The following is a 16170-nucleotide window of genomic DNA, read 5'->3' as shown; positions in this document are numbered from 1 at the left end:
AGTTTCTAACTATACGGATGCAGGGGAAATATTAAGTGAGCTAGCAAAATTAGTAGAGAAGCCACTTCTGCTCCACGTGTTCTTCCTGCTCCTCATCACCCATAACAAGGGAAGAATTGGTAGTTCTTGTATGTGAGGAGAAGAAATCACTATTTTCCTTCTTTACAAATAGGAGAATTTCATCTTTGCTTTTACTTAGGTATGGGTGCCATGTTAAACATAAATAACAGTACCAATAGAAGAAAAAAATAATTATAATTGATAATGAAAAAAATTGTATGATATTAACTGACTGATTTCAAATTATCCTGCACATAAGAACATAGCATAAAACTAACACAAGGGCTTCCCTGGTGGCGCAGTGGTTGAGAGTCCACCTGCCGATGCAGGGGACATAGGTTCGTGCCCCTGTCCGGGAAGATCCCACATGCCACGGAACGGCTAGACCCGTGAGCCATGGCTGCTGAGCCTGCGCATCCGGAGCCCGTGCTCCGCAATGGGAGAGGCCACAACAGTGAGAGGCCCGCGTACCACAAAAAAAAAAAAAAAAAAAAAAAACACAAAAACTGAAGTCTCAGGTAGTTAGTCCTGAGAATTCAGTCTTTTCCAGTATTACAATTAAAAATACATATTTTATTAAGAGACCTGATAAATAATGTAACATTGTTTCAGTTTCAGTTGTTGAACTACAACCTTCCAAAAAAGAATTCTTAGTATATCATCAAAAAGACAGACTTTGGCTGTTTTTTTCCTCATACACAAATATTTGTAGAATCTTTGAGTACTACATGTCTCGAAACATATTCTTTTAACACTGTTGCCGAAATTACTGGGCAGAGAACAATGTCAATATCAACTTGCATGGAAAATAATAATATTATTATTGCCAACAATAAGATGAAGTAGATATGGAGATTATACGGCAAAGACTTCAAAATAGCTATTATAAAAGAACTTAAATGAAAAGTTATGCATATTGTTGAAACAAATGTTAAAATATAAAGAATCATGAAAGAAATGGAAGGTATAAAGAAGAAACATTAAAATTTTAGAACCAAATTGTACAGTGACCAAAATTTAAATCTCGCTGGATGGAATCAATAGCAGAATGGAGAAATCAGTGAACTTGAAGATAGAACAATAGAAATTATCCAATCTGCACAATACAGAGAAAAAAAGACTGGCAAGCAAATGAACAAAACCTCAGGGACCTGTGGGACAATGGAAGTTCTAATATACATATCATCAGAGTCCCAAAAGGAGAAAGACTACAGTGCTAAACAAACATTTGAAGAAGCAATGGATGAAAACTTCCCAAATTTAGCAAAAGACATAAGCCTATAAATTCACGATGCTGACTAGGCCACAAACAGGGTAAACCAAAAGAAAAACAACATCAACTGACTGGATCTAATTGACATTCAGAGAACAGTACACCCCCAAACAATAGAATAGTCATTCTTTTCAAGTGTGTATGGAACATTCACCAAGGTAGACTGTATCCTGGGTCACAAAACAACCTTAAATTTAAAGTAATTGACTTACTTCACTCTGTGTGACAGACTCTAGGTCCCTCCACCTCACTACAAATAACTCAATTTTGTTTCTTTTTATGGCTGAGTAATACTCCATTGTATATATGTGCCACATCTTCTTTATCCATTCATCTGTTGATGGACACTTAAGTTGCTTCCATGTCCTGGCTATTGTAAATAGAGCTGCAATGAACATTTTGGTACATGACTCTTTCAGTTATGGTTTTCTCAGGGTATATGCCCAGTAGTGGGATTGCTGGGTCGTATGGTGGTTCTATTTTTAGTTTTTTAAGGAACCTCCATACTATTCTCCATAGTGGCTGTATCAATTTACATTCCCACCAACAGTGCAAGAGGGTTCCCTTTTCTCCACACCCTCTCCAGCATTTATTGTTTGTAGGTTTTTTGATGATGGCCATTCTGATTGGTGTGAGGTGATACATCACTGTAGTTTTGATTTGCATTTCTCTAATGATTAATGATGTTGAGCATTCTTTCATATGTTTGTTGACAATCTGTATATCTTCTTTGGAGAAATGTCTATTTAGGTCTTCTGCCCATTTTTGGATTGGGTTGTTTGCTTTTTTGATATTGAGCTGCATGAGCTGCTTGTAAATTTTGGAGATTAATCCTTTGTCAGTTGCTTCATTTGCAAATATTTTCTCCCATTCTGAGGGTTGTCTTTTGGTCTTGTTTATGGTTTCCTTTGCTGTGCAAAAGCTTTTAAGTTTCATTATGTCCCATCTGTTTATTTTTGGTTTTATTTCCATTTCTCTAGGAGGTGGGTCAAAAAGGATCTTGCTGTGATTTATGTCATAGAGTGTTCTGCCTATGTTTTCCTCTAAGAGTTTTATAGTGTCTGGCCTTACATTTAGGTCTTTAATCCATTTTGAGTTTATTTTTGTGTATGGTGTTAGGGAGTGTTCTAATTTCATTCTTTTACATGTAGCTGTCCAGTTTTCCCAGCACCACTTATTGAAGAGGCTGTCTTTTCTCCACTGTATATTCTTGCCTCCTTTATGAAAGTGACCATATGTGCATGGGTTTATCTCTGGGCTTTCTATCCTGTTTCATTTATCTCTATTTCTGTTTTTGTGCCAGTACCATGCTGTCTTGATTACTGTAGCTTTGTAGTATAGTCTGAAGTCAGGGAGCCTGATTCCTCCAGCTCCGTTTTTCTTTCTCAAGATTGCTTTGGCTATTTGGGGTCTTCTGTGTTTCCATACAAACTGTGAAATTTTTTGTTCTAGTTCTGTGAAAAAATGCCAGTGGTAGTTTGATAGGGATTGCATTGAATCTGTAGATTGCTTTGGGTAGTAGAGTCATTTTCACAATGTTTATTCTTCCAATCCAAGAACATGGTATATCTCTCCATCTATTTGTATCATCTTTAATTTCTTTCATCAGTGTCTTATAATTTTCTGCATACCGGTCTTTTGTCTCCTTAGGTAGGAGTGAAGTAAGTCAGAAAGAGGAAAACAAATACTGTATGCTAACACATATATATATGGAATCCTATAAAAAAAAATGTTCACGAAGAACCTAGGGGCAAGACGGGAATAAAGACAGACCTACAAGAGAATGGACTTGAGGATACGGGGAGAGGGAAGGGTAAGCTGGGACAAAGTGAGAAAGTGGCATGGACATATATACACTACCAAACGTAAAATAGATAGCTAGTGGGAAGCAGCCGCATAGCACAGGGAGATTAGCTCGGTGCTTTGTGACCACCTAGAGGGGTGGGATAGGGAGGGTGGGAGGGAGGGAGATGCAAGAGGAAAGAGATATGGGGACATATGTATATGTATAACTGATTCACTTTGTTATAAAGCAGAAAGTAACACACCATTGTAAAGCAGTTATAATACTCCAATAAAGATGTTTAAAAATAAATAAGTAAATAAAATAAAGTAATTGAAATTATACAAATATATTTTCTGACCATAATGGAATTAAGCAAGAAATTAATAATAGAAATATGTCAGGAAAATCTCTGAACACTTGGATATTAAACAGCACAGTTCTTAAAAGTCCATGAGTCAAAGAGAAAGTCTCAACAGATATTAGAAAAGATTTTTAAGTGAATGATAATAAAACATGAAAATTTGTGTGATGCAGTTGAGCCGATGATAAGGGGGAAGTTTCTATCAGTAAATGCTTATATTAGAAAAGAATACAGTCTAAAATGAATAAGCTTAAACTTTAAGAAGCCAGAAAAAAAGGACATGGATCAAGCAGAAAAGAAAGAAATAACAAACAGAAATCAATGAAATTGAAAATGGAAAACCAATGGAGAAAAATCAATGAAACAAAAATCAGGATCTTTGAAACGATCAATAAAATTGATAAACAAGAAGCAAAACTAAGAAAAAAATAGAAGGCACAGGTTCTTATTATCAGATATAAAAAAAGGGTATCACTAAAGATCCTGCAGACATTTACAGAATATTAAGAGAATGCTAATTATATACATACATTAGAAAACAAAAAGGAACTGACCAATTCTCAAAAACCACAAACTAACAAAACTCACCCAAGATGAAATAGACAACCTGATATTCCCATAATGATTTAAGAAATTGAGTTTGTTGCTAAAAACTTTTGGAAAAACTTCTTCAGTCCCAGATGTTTTCAATGGAAAATTCTATTAAACATTTAATGAAGAAATACCACCAATTATACATAACCTCTTCCAGAAGTAGTGGAGGAAAGAACTCTTCCTAACTCATTTTATGAGGCTAAAATTATCTTCATACCAAAACCTGACAAAGAGAAAGAGAGAAGAAGGAGAGGTGAGGGAGAGGGAGAAGAAAGAGAAGGAAAAGAAAAAGTAGAGGAAAGGTGGCGTAGTAGGGATAGGAGAAGGAGAAGAAATTACGGAGCAATATCCCTAATGAACATAAAAAACATTCCCAGCAAAATGTCATCAAAATGAATCAGGCAATTTATAAAAAGAATAATATGCATGCCCAGTTGGGCTTTATCCCAGAAATTCAATGCTGGTTCAGTATTGAAAATCTGATCAATGTAAATAGTTGAAAGAAGAAAAAAACACATGATCATGTAAATACATGCAGAGAAAGCATTTGACTAAATACAACATCCATTCAGTATGTTTTTAAAGTCAGAAAATTAAGAAAAGAAGTGATATTTGTCAACCTCATAAAAGATATCTACAAAAAAGCCACCATCATACTTAGCGGTAGAAAGACCAGATTCTTTCCCCATAAGATCAGGGTCAAGGTAAGAATGTCTTCTCTTACCACTCCTATTCAACATAAGAATAGGAGTTTTAGCAATAAGTGCAGTATGGTGAGAAAAAGAAATAAGATACATGCAGATTGGAAAGGAAGGAATCAAGCAGTCCCTGTTCTTAGATGAAATGTTGCTCTATGTACAAAATTACACAGAATCAAAACAATTCCTAGAACTAATGAGTTTAGCAAATTTGCAGGAATAAGGTCAAAACACACAAGTCAGTTGTATTTCAGTATGCTAGCAATGTACATTGGTTACCAAAATTTTAACAGATAATATCATTTACAATAACTCAAAACATAATAGAAGTACTTGAGTATAAATCTAACAAAATGTACGCAATCTATATGCTAAAATGATGATAAAAGAAATAAAACCTAAACAAATGAAAAAACATACTGTGTCCTTGGATTAGAAGTCTCCACATGGTAAAGATGTCTTCTAGGGCTTCCCTGTGGGCGCAGTGGTTGAGAGTCTGCCTGCTGATTCAGGGGACACGGGTTCGTGCCCCGGTCCGGGAAGATCCCACATGCCGTGGAGCGGCTGGGCCTGTGAGCCATGGATGCTGAGCCTGTGCATCCAGAGCCTGTGCTCCACAACAGGAGAGGTCACAACAGTGAGAGGCCCGTGTACCACAAAAAAAAAAAAAAAAAGTCTTCTAAATTGATCTGTAGATTTAATGCAGTATCAATCCAAATCCCAGCAGGATTTTTTCTAGACATACTCGTTGATTTTTTAAATTTATATGGAAAGGCTAAGGACCTAAAACAAGCTAAAAATTTTTTGAAAAATAAGAGTAAAGCTGCATCCGTCTTACCACTCAATTTAAGAATTACTATAAAGTTACAGTAATGAAATCAGTGTGGAATTAGTGAAGAGATGAACACATAAATTGATGGAACAGAAGACAGAATTCAGAAATAGACTCACACAAAAATGGTCATCTGATTTTTTTTTTATAAATATGCAAAAGCAATTCAGTGGAACCAGGTAGCCTTTTCAATAAATGTTGTTGGAACAACTGCTCATCTATTTTGAAAAAAATACACTTCAACCTGAACTTTCACTTGATACAATTAAATCTAAATGGCTCAGATATACATTTAAAATATAAAACTATAAATCTTTTAGAAGAAAACATAGGAGAAAATCTTCATGACCTTGGGTTATCAAGAAGTTGTTAGAAGTGAACCCCAAAACATGACCCATAAAAAAAATTGGATTTCATCAAATTTTAAAATTTTGGTTTTATGAACGTCATTGTTAAAAGAATGAAAAGACAAACTACAGACAGGGAAAAAATATATTTGCAAATCACATGTCTGAAAAAGGACTTGTAGTTGTAATATATAAAGAACTCTCAAAACTCAACAATAAGAAAACAAACAACCCTATTAAAAATGGACAAAGCCATGAAAACCCATAACTTATGTTTAACCATCAGACAAACCCAAATTGAGGAACGTTGTACAAAATATTTGACCAGTCCTTTTCAAACTGATAAGGTTATCAAAACCAAGAAAAGTCAGAGAAACTATCAATCTAGGGGAACCTCAGGAGACATGACTACCAAGTGTAATGTGGTATCCTGGATGTGATCCTGGAACAGAAAAAGGACACTTAGTAAAAATTAAGGAAATTGAATAAAATATGGGCTTTAGTTAATTGTAATATATAAAATTGGTTTATTAGTCGTAAATAAAGGTACCATGATAATGTTAGATGTTAAAAATAAGAGAAACTGTGTGGAGTGTGCAGGAATTCTCAATACTATTTTTGTAATTTTTCTATAAATATAAATCTTTTCCAAAATAAAGTTTATCTTATTTTAAAAATGGGCAAAGAATTTGAACAAACCCTTCACCAAAGAAGATATAAGGATAGCAAATAAACTCCTTAAAAGTTGTTCAACATCATTTGTCATTAGGGAAATATAAAATAAAACCACTATGACTAATATGTATAAAATAGATAACTAATAAGAAGCTTCTGTATAAAAAATAAAAAAAGAAAGATGTTCAAAGAAAAGAAAAACACCACTATGAAACGACTACACAACTATTAGAATGGCTAAACTAAAAAATACTGGCAATACCAAATGCTGACAAAGACACAGAGCACCTAGAACTCTTATGCTTTGCTTGTGGAAATGCAAAGTGGCACAGCCACTCTGGACAATAGTTGGCAGCATCTTATAAAATTATATCCCATCCATCCCACTCCTAGGCATTACTCTAAAGAAAGAAAAGCATATGTTCACCCAAAAGCCTGTGCACGAATGTTGTCTAGCAGCTCTATTCATAAGTGCTCAAAACTGAATGTCTATCAATAGATGAACAGGTAAACAAACTATGGTATATCCATACAATGGAGCACTACTCAGCAATAAAAGTGATTGAACCATGATACGACAATTTGGATCCGTCTCAGTAGCATCATACTGAATTGAAGTCAGTCTCAAAAGATTGTATACTGTATCATTAGATTTATGGGAAATCCTCAACAGAACACAACTATAGCAGTGGAGAACAAATCAGTGTTTGCCAGAGGCTGGGGTGAGAAGCATACATAAAAGGATAGCATGAGGGAGTTTTTTGAGGTGATGTAACTGTTCTGTATCACAATTGTAGTGGTGGTTACATGATCTTTACAAGGGTTTAAGTTCATAGAACTGTACACCAAAAGGAAAAGTCAGTTTCACTGTATAATTTTTAATATTTATGTATGAAAACAAAGATAAAAGATTTAGTGAAAGAAAATATATATGCTCTAACAAGAAATAGAAACTATGCAGAATAAACTTTTAAAAAAGTAATGTGCAAGCCCTGTATGAAGAAAACTTCAAAGAATTTTAAAGCCACAAAGGAAGTTTTTTGTTTTTTGTTTTTTGCGGTATGCGGGCCTCTCACAGTTGTGGCCTCTCCCATTGCGGAGCACAGGCTCCGGACGCGCAGGCTCAGCGGCCGTGGCTCACAGGCCCAGCCACTCCATGGCACGTGGGATCCTCCCGGACCGGGGCACGAACCTGCGTCCCCTGCATCAGCAGGCGGACTCTCAACCACTGCGCCACCAGGGAAGCCCGGAAGTTTTTAACATTTGGAAAAAACTTACAATGTTCTTTGAAAGACCTAACATCATAAAAATGCTAAATCTCGCCAAGTTAATTTATAATATGAATATGCCAATAAAAATGTCAACAGTTTTTTGTTAATGTTTTAGCCTAGAGGTGGGTTACTAGGCAAGGTGATTCTAACAAAAAAATGTGGAAAATAAAAAAACAGAAATAGCCAGAAAAACTGCCTTTTAAAAGTGTAACAAGCTTTAGCGTATCTTAGTAGTAGTAGTACTAGTAGTAGTGTTACAAAATCTCAAGTATTTGGACACAGTGGTGAATCACTAAATAGACCAAAGGAACACAACAGAAAGCTAAGCAGTTGACCCAATCACTGGAATTCAGTATTTGGTAAAATGGCATTTCAAATCTGTGGTGAAAAGATAATTATTCAATAAATAATACTGGGATGACCGGGTATCCATCAAGAAAAAAATAAAATGAAATTGGATTCAAACCTGTCTTTGTTTATAAACCAGAATACATCCAAATGGATCAAACCCTTAAATGTAAAATAAGTGGAGCCATAAAAATGTTAGAGAAAAACATGGGTTAAGTTATTTATAGCCTTGGATGGGGAAGACCTTTATAATTGTGCTTCAAAATTCTGAAGCCGTAAAGACAAAGATAGTTAAATTTGATATATGAAAGCCAGAAGTCTGCAATGAAAAAATACCAGAATCAAAATAAAATAAGAATTAGAAACTGGGAAAAACATTGCATCTCAGACATCAACAAACAATTACGTTCTGTAATATAAAAAGAGCATGCAGAAGCAAGAAGAAAAAGACCAATAGTGCAATAGAAGAGTATGCCAAGGATATGACTAAAGAAATACAAATGATTCTTAAACAAATGAACAGTTCAACCTTAAAGATAATAAGAAAAATGTTAATTAAAACTATATGGAAATGTCATTTGTCATATATCAAATTGACAAAACTGTGAAATGTTGGTAGCATTCTCAGCTGTTAAAGCTGTAAGAAAACAAGTATTCTCTATATGTTTAATGGAAGTAAAAACCCCTTGTGGAATGTGGGTTAGCAGCTGTCTATCAAATTTACAAATGTATTGTCTCTTTGACAAATGTATTGTCTCTTCCTAGCAATCCAACTTTTGGGAATTTATCCTATATATCCACTGGCACACGTGTAACCTGACATGTATGTAAAGTCATTACTTGCAGTAATGTTTGAAAAAGCAAAAGATTAGACACATAAACTGAAAACATCAGTGTGAATTCTTGTTTAACTTAATAGATACACAGATGAATAGTTGTATAGTTAAGTGTAAACACATATATACACATACTTCTTAGATCTGTTCACAAAGAGGGCCAAAAAGCAATGACATCCAGTGGCAGTGAGCATACCACCCAGGTCCCAGTTCTTGGATTATAATTTCATTCTCCAAGAAAAGGAACCAGGACTCTTTAGAAAAATGGCTGATTGTAGACCTAGAGCAGGGAACATAAAAGGTGAGCCTGGGGGTTTCTTGTAGTGGCCAAAAGGAAGTGCCAAAAAAACACTGATGGGGGTTTGTCAAGAATGATGGGGGTATGTCAAAGAATTAGAGAAGCCAACTGAAAAAGCTCCCAGCGCCCAGTTAAAATAATTTGAATGAAATAACATAGTATTGAATTATAATCCAAAGTATAAAATTAACATCCATGAATCCATACTGATGGAAATTAATGACTGAATAAATAATTAACTGGGGTAAAAGAGACAAATCTCCCATGTAAAATTCCCAATAATTTATGCAGATACTTCACCCACAACAAGTTGAACACCATTCGCCACCCCTTAAGTGAGGGCTGCAAACCTCCTTCCAAAGCGGACAGTATGGAAAGGGGGAAAAATAGTAACTTTATAGTAGAGATACAACCTCAGCCAGGTGACTAAGGCTAACACCACTAGTGATGAGCCAGGTTAAATAGCAATACCCTAGATATAATGTGATGAGAATGGCACTGTAGTCTTCCTGTCCAAAACATTTAACCCCTGTCTAATCATGACAGAAGTATCAGATAAACTCAAATTTAAGAACATACTACAAAATATCTGACCAGTACTTCTCAAAACTGTCAAAGCCTTTAAAAACAAGGAAAGGGCTTCCCTGGTGGCGCAGTGGTTGAGAGTCCGCCTGCCAATGCAGGGGACACGGGTTCGTGCCCCGTTCCAGGAAGATCCCACATGCCGCGGAGCGGCTGGGCCTGTGAGCCATGGCCGCTGAGCCTGTGTGTCCGGAGCCTGTGCTCCGCAGCAGGAGAGGCCACAGCGGTGAGAGGCCCGAGTACTGTTAAAAAAAAAAAAAAAAAAAAAACAAGGAGAATCTGAGAAACTGTGCTGTCTAAGGAGACATGACGACTAAATGTAATGTGTCCTGGAGGGGATCCTGGGACAGAAAAAAAGGCTTTAATAAAAACTAAAGGGGGACTTCCCTGGTGGCACAGTGGTTGAGATTCTGCCTGCCGATGCAGGGGATACGGGTTCATGCCCCGGTCTGGGAGGATCCCACATGCCGCGGAGCGGCTGGGCCCGTGAGCCATGGCCGCTGAGCCTGCGCGTCTGGAGCCTGTGCTCTGCAACGGGAAAGGCCACAGCAGTGAGAGGCCCGCATACCACAAAAAAAAAAAAAAAAAAAACTAAAGAAATCCAAAGGGTGAACTTAAATAATAATATATCACTATTTGCTCATTAGGTGTGTCAAATGTACCATAGCTATATTAACAATGGGGGAAACTGTGCATGAGGTATATGGGGAGTCTCTGTGATATTCTTGCAACTTTTCTGTAAATCTAAAACTACTCCAAAATTAAAACTTTACCTGTAGGGAGTAGCCTATCCCTAAATTGGAATACTGTGCAGCGGTAAAAAAGGAAAGAATGAGGAAGGTTTTCTAGGTATCATATGTTGTTACTGAGTAGAGTAAGGTGCAGAATTGTATTCTTTTGTTTATAAAACAGACAGGATTAGTATTTGTCTATGTCTTTATATATACAAAGAAATGCTGGAAGAATACAGAAAAAACTAATAAAATTTTCTGTGCAAAGGGTGTAGGAACTGGGCACATGGACAACAGGACTGGAGGAAGGCTTCTCACAATACATCTTCACATATATTTTTTGAACCATGTGAATATGTCATCTATGAATTAAATTGTAAAAAGAAATACATGACATGAACAGTCTTAAGCTTTGCAACCTCTGAGCTGAGAATTCACAAACTAGAAACAGAATAAAGGAAAGTAGAAAAATTTCATGGATCTCACATTACAAGTTTGACAAGAGATTTCCATTTTAAACGTTTTCCATAACATAACTTATGAATATTTCTTTTATGTGAAACTTTATATTGTTGATATCAGTTCAAAAATGAATTTTTAAAACTTGAGCACGATCCATCCCAGTACTCATAAACTATGAGAGAGCGAAAGTACGTATGTAAAACCTAACCGGAAAAAAGCAAGGGATCTAGTTTTCCTTCTGGCAGAAAAAAAAAAATCCTCTCAAACCTTTCAAGCTAACAAGGTTATAGTTACCATCAGGAAAGAATGTAATCTTAGCCAAGTGTGCCAGGGAAGGAGATGAAGTATGTTTATACTTAAACTAAGAGGTGGTGGAGTCCTGAGCACATAGTGAGCACTCCCATCCCATCCGGCAACATCTTCAGAGAAAAAGCACCGAAGAGCACAGTTTGTGCTGTAAGCTGTAGTGTGGCTGACGGTTACTAATAAAATTCTAGTGTGGGGACTGTTACTTTATACCGACTCGGTTTCTGATCTATCCCTTGTCTCAGATTGTGCTACATTATCCACAAAATATTCTGCAGACAACCCACCTGGAATCAAAGTAGATCAAACTAAAAGATTATGGAACGTAGAATTTGTACAGTTATCTTAACAGTATATAGGTATTTTTTTTAAGATTTTTTTTTTGATGTGGACCATTTTTAAAGTCTTTATTGAGTTTGTTACAATATTGCTTTCTGTTTTATGTTTTGATATTTTGGCCTCCAGGCGTGTGGGATCTTAGCTCCCTGATCAGGGATTGAACCTGCACCCCCTGCATTGGAAGGCGAAGTCTTAACCACTGGACCACCAGGGAAGTCCCTTAATAATATACGTTTTGAGTTTCAGTTTTTCCAGGGCCTGACCAAGGACAGGATGTAGAGTATTAGACTGGGTATTTGGCCTCTATCTAGGTCGATGGGCCAGGATTGATTGTCCTCTATATAACATGAATGTGGTAAATAACCATAGAATGCTTTTTAGTTCTATGAAGTTGAATTGTTTTTCCTCCAAACAGGAATGATGATGATGATAATGATAATAATAACTAACATTTATACAGGATTAACTTGTGTCACTCACAGTGCCATTTGCTTTCCAAATACTTTTGCACTTAATTCATGCACAGTCTTATAAGATAGTTCCATTATTCTCCTCATTTTAAAAATGAGAAGAATATATGAGATTCAGAGAGGTTAAATCTGAACCCCAGAGAGCGAGAGCCCATCCTCCTGACCACGTGAGATGTGCCTGGCTTTGGGCTAAATTCTAGAAAGCACTATATACATGTAATGTATATGTATCTTTTCAGTTTACCAGGAGTTTCCCATGCATTCCTTATTTGATCTTCACAATAGCACTATTATTTTGAGAATTGGTATTATTCTCATTCACAGATAAGGAAAATGAAACTCAGATTACCTAGGTAGTAAATGGCAGTTATGAGGTACCAATCTAAATCTTCCAGCTAATTATAAGTATAGTATGTTCTTTCATTACCCTAAATTTTCAAGGATAAATTTTATTTCTAACAGCCCTTAGTATTTAATTGGTTTAGTCTTTCATATTTTAATCGCATCACTAAATGTGATTTTTAAAAGGGCAAACATTTCAGTTAGATAAGTGAAATGATAACTTTCCTAATTTTTAAAGCCATTATCTGTAGAAAGACATTAGACATAGAAAAACAGTTTTAAAGAGTCAGTTATATTTTAACTTAAGGAAATAGTAATATAAATTTATTTTTGTGCTTGGTAAGTATAATCACATCTAGAATTAGAATCATCTAAATTTTTTCTCTGCATTTCTAATTAATACCGTTTTATTAATAAAATGATTCAGATTTTAATCCATTCATTTCTTAATTGCTTTTATCCAACAGATTTTTCATTTCTGAAATTACTCTTACTATTTTCAAAAGAAGTTTATCATAGAAAAAGAAATAGGGACTTCCCTGGTGGCACAGTGGTTAAGAATCCACCTGCCAATTCAGGGGACACAGGTTCAGTCCCTGGTCCGGGAAGATCCCTCATGCCACAGAGCAACTAAGTCCGTGCGCCACAACTACTGAGCCTGAGCTCTAGAGCCTGAGAGCCACAATTGCTGAAGCCAGTGCGCCTAGAGCCCGTGCTCCGCAACAAGAGAAGCCACCACAATGAGAAGCACGTGCACCGCAACCGAGTAGCCCCTGCTCGCCGCAAATAGAGAAAGCCTGCGCACAGCAACGAAGACCCAACGCAGCCAAAAATAAATAAATTAAAAAATAAATTTTAAGAAAAGAAAAAGAAATGTTCAGTAATAATTGAACTCCACTTAGAATGATACAGGAAAGCCTAGTTATCCAGTAATAATTCTATGTATCTGACAGACATAAAACAGGATCTGGAAGGAGGCCATGAGAATTGGACTAATTGTCATTCATTAAACCAGATTTTAATTGTTATATAGTTTTATGCTTTTCTAATTCCTACACATAGAAAAGAATCTAGACTAAACAAATTACAAGTTGGTGTTTATAGTGTCTTCCAAAATTTTAAATTACTTTACTGTCATTTTATTAGTAATTTGGGGACCTAGCACTTATATCCCAGAAAGAGAAGCTATGTAACCCAGAAATAATTGGTTCTGACAATCAGCCTGTGTTCTCATAACTCCTCTGCACTCTCGCCTTCTACTTCCCTGAAAAAGCCACCCCATTAACAAGACTTGGAAAGTTTACTAATGGTCTCCTAAGAGAGAGAGAAGTTTGGTTGGGATTGGGAAGGTGGGATTCACATTGTTCATCACAGTTCTCCCCCAGGCCCTCATCCTGGCCACCAGCTGACAATCACCCCCTCCAAGCAACCAATCCAACCTTGTTTTTGCTAGAGCCTTTCAACTCTCCACCTCCATGCTGTTCAGTCTCGTGTCCATACACCCCTCACTTGTCAGCAAAGGACTGTTTGGACACTCCAGTTACCTGGATTCTCCTCAGGATGCAGGGAGCTGTGTGTGTATTGTAAATAATATTTGTCTGCCACAAGTAAAAATATGAAAAGAAGATGGAGGTTAATGTTTGTATTATACACATTATAAAATTTAAGTCCAAGGCTTTTGACACTTATCTACTTCTTTTTCAACTAGACAGATGCCTTAGAAGATAGTTTTGCTCTGTTGTTTGTTTGCTTTTAATTGCGAGAGAATAGACCACAATCATTGACTTGTTTATTTTTGGTAATGGTGGCAAAGTGGTGTCAGTGTCACTCTTTTTGCACTGTCATCTGGCTCTCACCACCACCATCAGGCATACATTTGAGAAACAGCTTACATAAGTTATGTCTGTAGCTTGGAAAAGAAAAAAAAAATCTTGATTTTTACATAAAAATCCATATTTCTGGCATCCACTGAAAATCTTCAGGCCCAAATTCCCACATGGTAACAATCAACTAAAGCCGAGTGTTAGTTGACTCTGTTCATTTGCATTTTCAGCTCTGGGTTTGGTTCTGCTGTCTACAGTGGCTGAGTCCACTTTGTAGGCCTTCCTTACCAGCTAACCCAACCAACCTTGTGTCGTTTCTATCTATACTCTTAATCTAAGATTATAAAAAATTTTTCCTTTCCATTCTAAAGTAATCTTTAGATAGATTGAGGATTCTTTTTTTTTTTTGCATCTTAAAATGGAAACAAACTCTTTAGACAATTGTATAGCATTAAGGTAATTTACAGTTGTTGGGTGTGTAAGCTCCTGTTCTTTTACATAAAATGTAATTATTAGCATAAACAAACAGCAATAGTTTTACCATTTGTCCTCACAAATACTGAAAAATGGAATTGTTACACATTAAGGACGTCTTGGGTTATTTTGTTGCCAAAACATCTATGAAAATAATGCTTTAGACTTCTTTGGATTTTATTTCAGCACTGCATATGTCCATAGAAGACAGCATAAAATGGCTCAGAGAAGTTATGGCTGAAATAGGACCATCCCATTCACAAAAAAATGAGGAATGGAATATCTTTGATGTAAAACAAGCCAATGCTATTGTTGATTACTTGAAAATCAGGTATGGACTTTTTTCAGTAGCATTTAGTTTTCACTTTATGTTTTCTAGAAAATGTCTATTAAATAGAAGCTAATTCAATTTTTAATGAAGTTAGACATTTACAAAATTTTTGCAGTAATTAACCCAACCGATAATTAGATAATATTCAAATCATCCATCCAATAAATAAAAACCAGGACATTGAACATTTTGGCTTTCCTTGCGTTCTTTTTTTTTTTTTTTTTTTTTTTTTTTTGCGGTACACGGGCCTCTCACTGTTGTGGCTTCTCCCGTTGCGGAGCACAGGCTCCGTAGGTGCAGGCTCAGTGGCCATGGCTCACGGGCACAGCCGCTCCGCAGCATGTGGGATCCTCCCGGACCGGGGCACGAACGCATGTCCCCTGCATCGGCAGGCAGACTCTCAACCACTGCGCCACCAGGGAAGCCCTCCTTGCATTCTTAAAAAGAAGTTTATGTTTGATAAGCATAATTTCATTTAGATCTATAATTCTTGGCTAAGAATTTTTTTCTCTGAATCTCTAAATAATACTGTTCTTATTAATCAAATGACTTTCAGATTATTCAGATTTGATTACAATAGACTATAGTACAGGTAGTTGACCTTGACCTTAAAATTTTACATTTTAAAGAGTAACATTTCCATTTAAACGTTTATTTTAAATGCTTTATATTAGAAATTGAAGAGATTTATATACATACTTCCTCAAATTTATTATATACCCTGAAATATTTGTAGTATTGACCAATTAAATTCATTAAGTCTTTCTTTGTGCTTCGAAAATGATGGTGGATGGAGGGAAAGTATTTTTCTTACAGTGATTCTTCATTGTTGAACTAAGTAATCTGTCTTTTTATATGATCTGTCACAAGGTCTGCATTAGAGTTTTGCATCTCTCCCAAGGGACATTTTTTAAGTTAACAAATATTTAAA

The 16170-nt window shown here is 36.0% G+C and overlaps 1 protein-coding gene across 3 annotated transcripts in view; it reads left to right on the top strand.

Annotated features, from left to right (window-relative positions):
• Positions 1–16170, top strand: part of CABCOCO1 (ciliary associated calcium binding coiled-coil 1) — a 126912-nt gene that overhangs the window by 18270 nt on the left and 92472 nt on the right. For all 3 annotated transcript variants that reach the window (XM_082854518.1, XM_082854517.1, XM_082854516.1), the window contains exon 4: positions 15095–15239. In XM_082854518.1, coding sequence (XP_082710644.1) covers positions 15095–15239 — 145 coding nt within the window. The remainder of the gene's footprint in view (positions 1–15094; positions 15240–16170) is intronic.

This window comes from Leucopleurus acutus (genome assembly GCF_964270905.1).
Source record: "Leucopleurus acutus genome assembly, chromosome: 14".
Taxonomy (NCBI): Eukaryota; Metazoa; Chordata; class Mammalia; order Artiodactyla; family Delphinidae; genus Leucopleurus; species Leucopleurus acutus.
The sequence above is the reverse complement of the archived record's forward strand: the minus strand, read 5'-3'. Positions and strand labels throughout refer to the sequence as shown.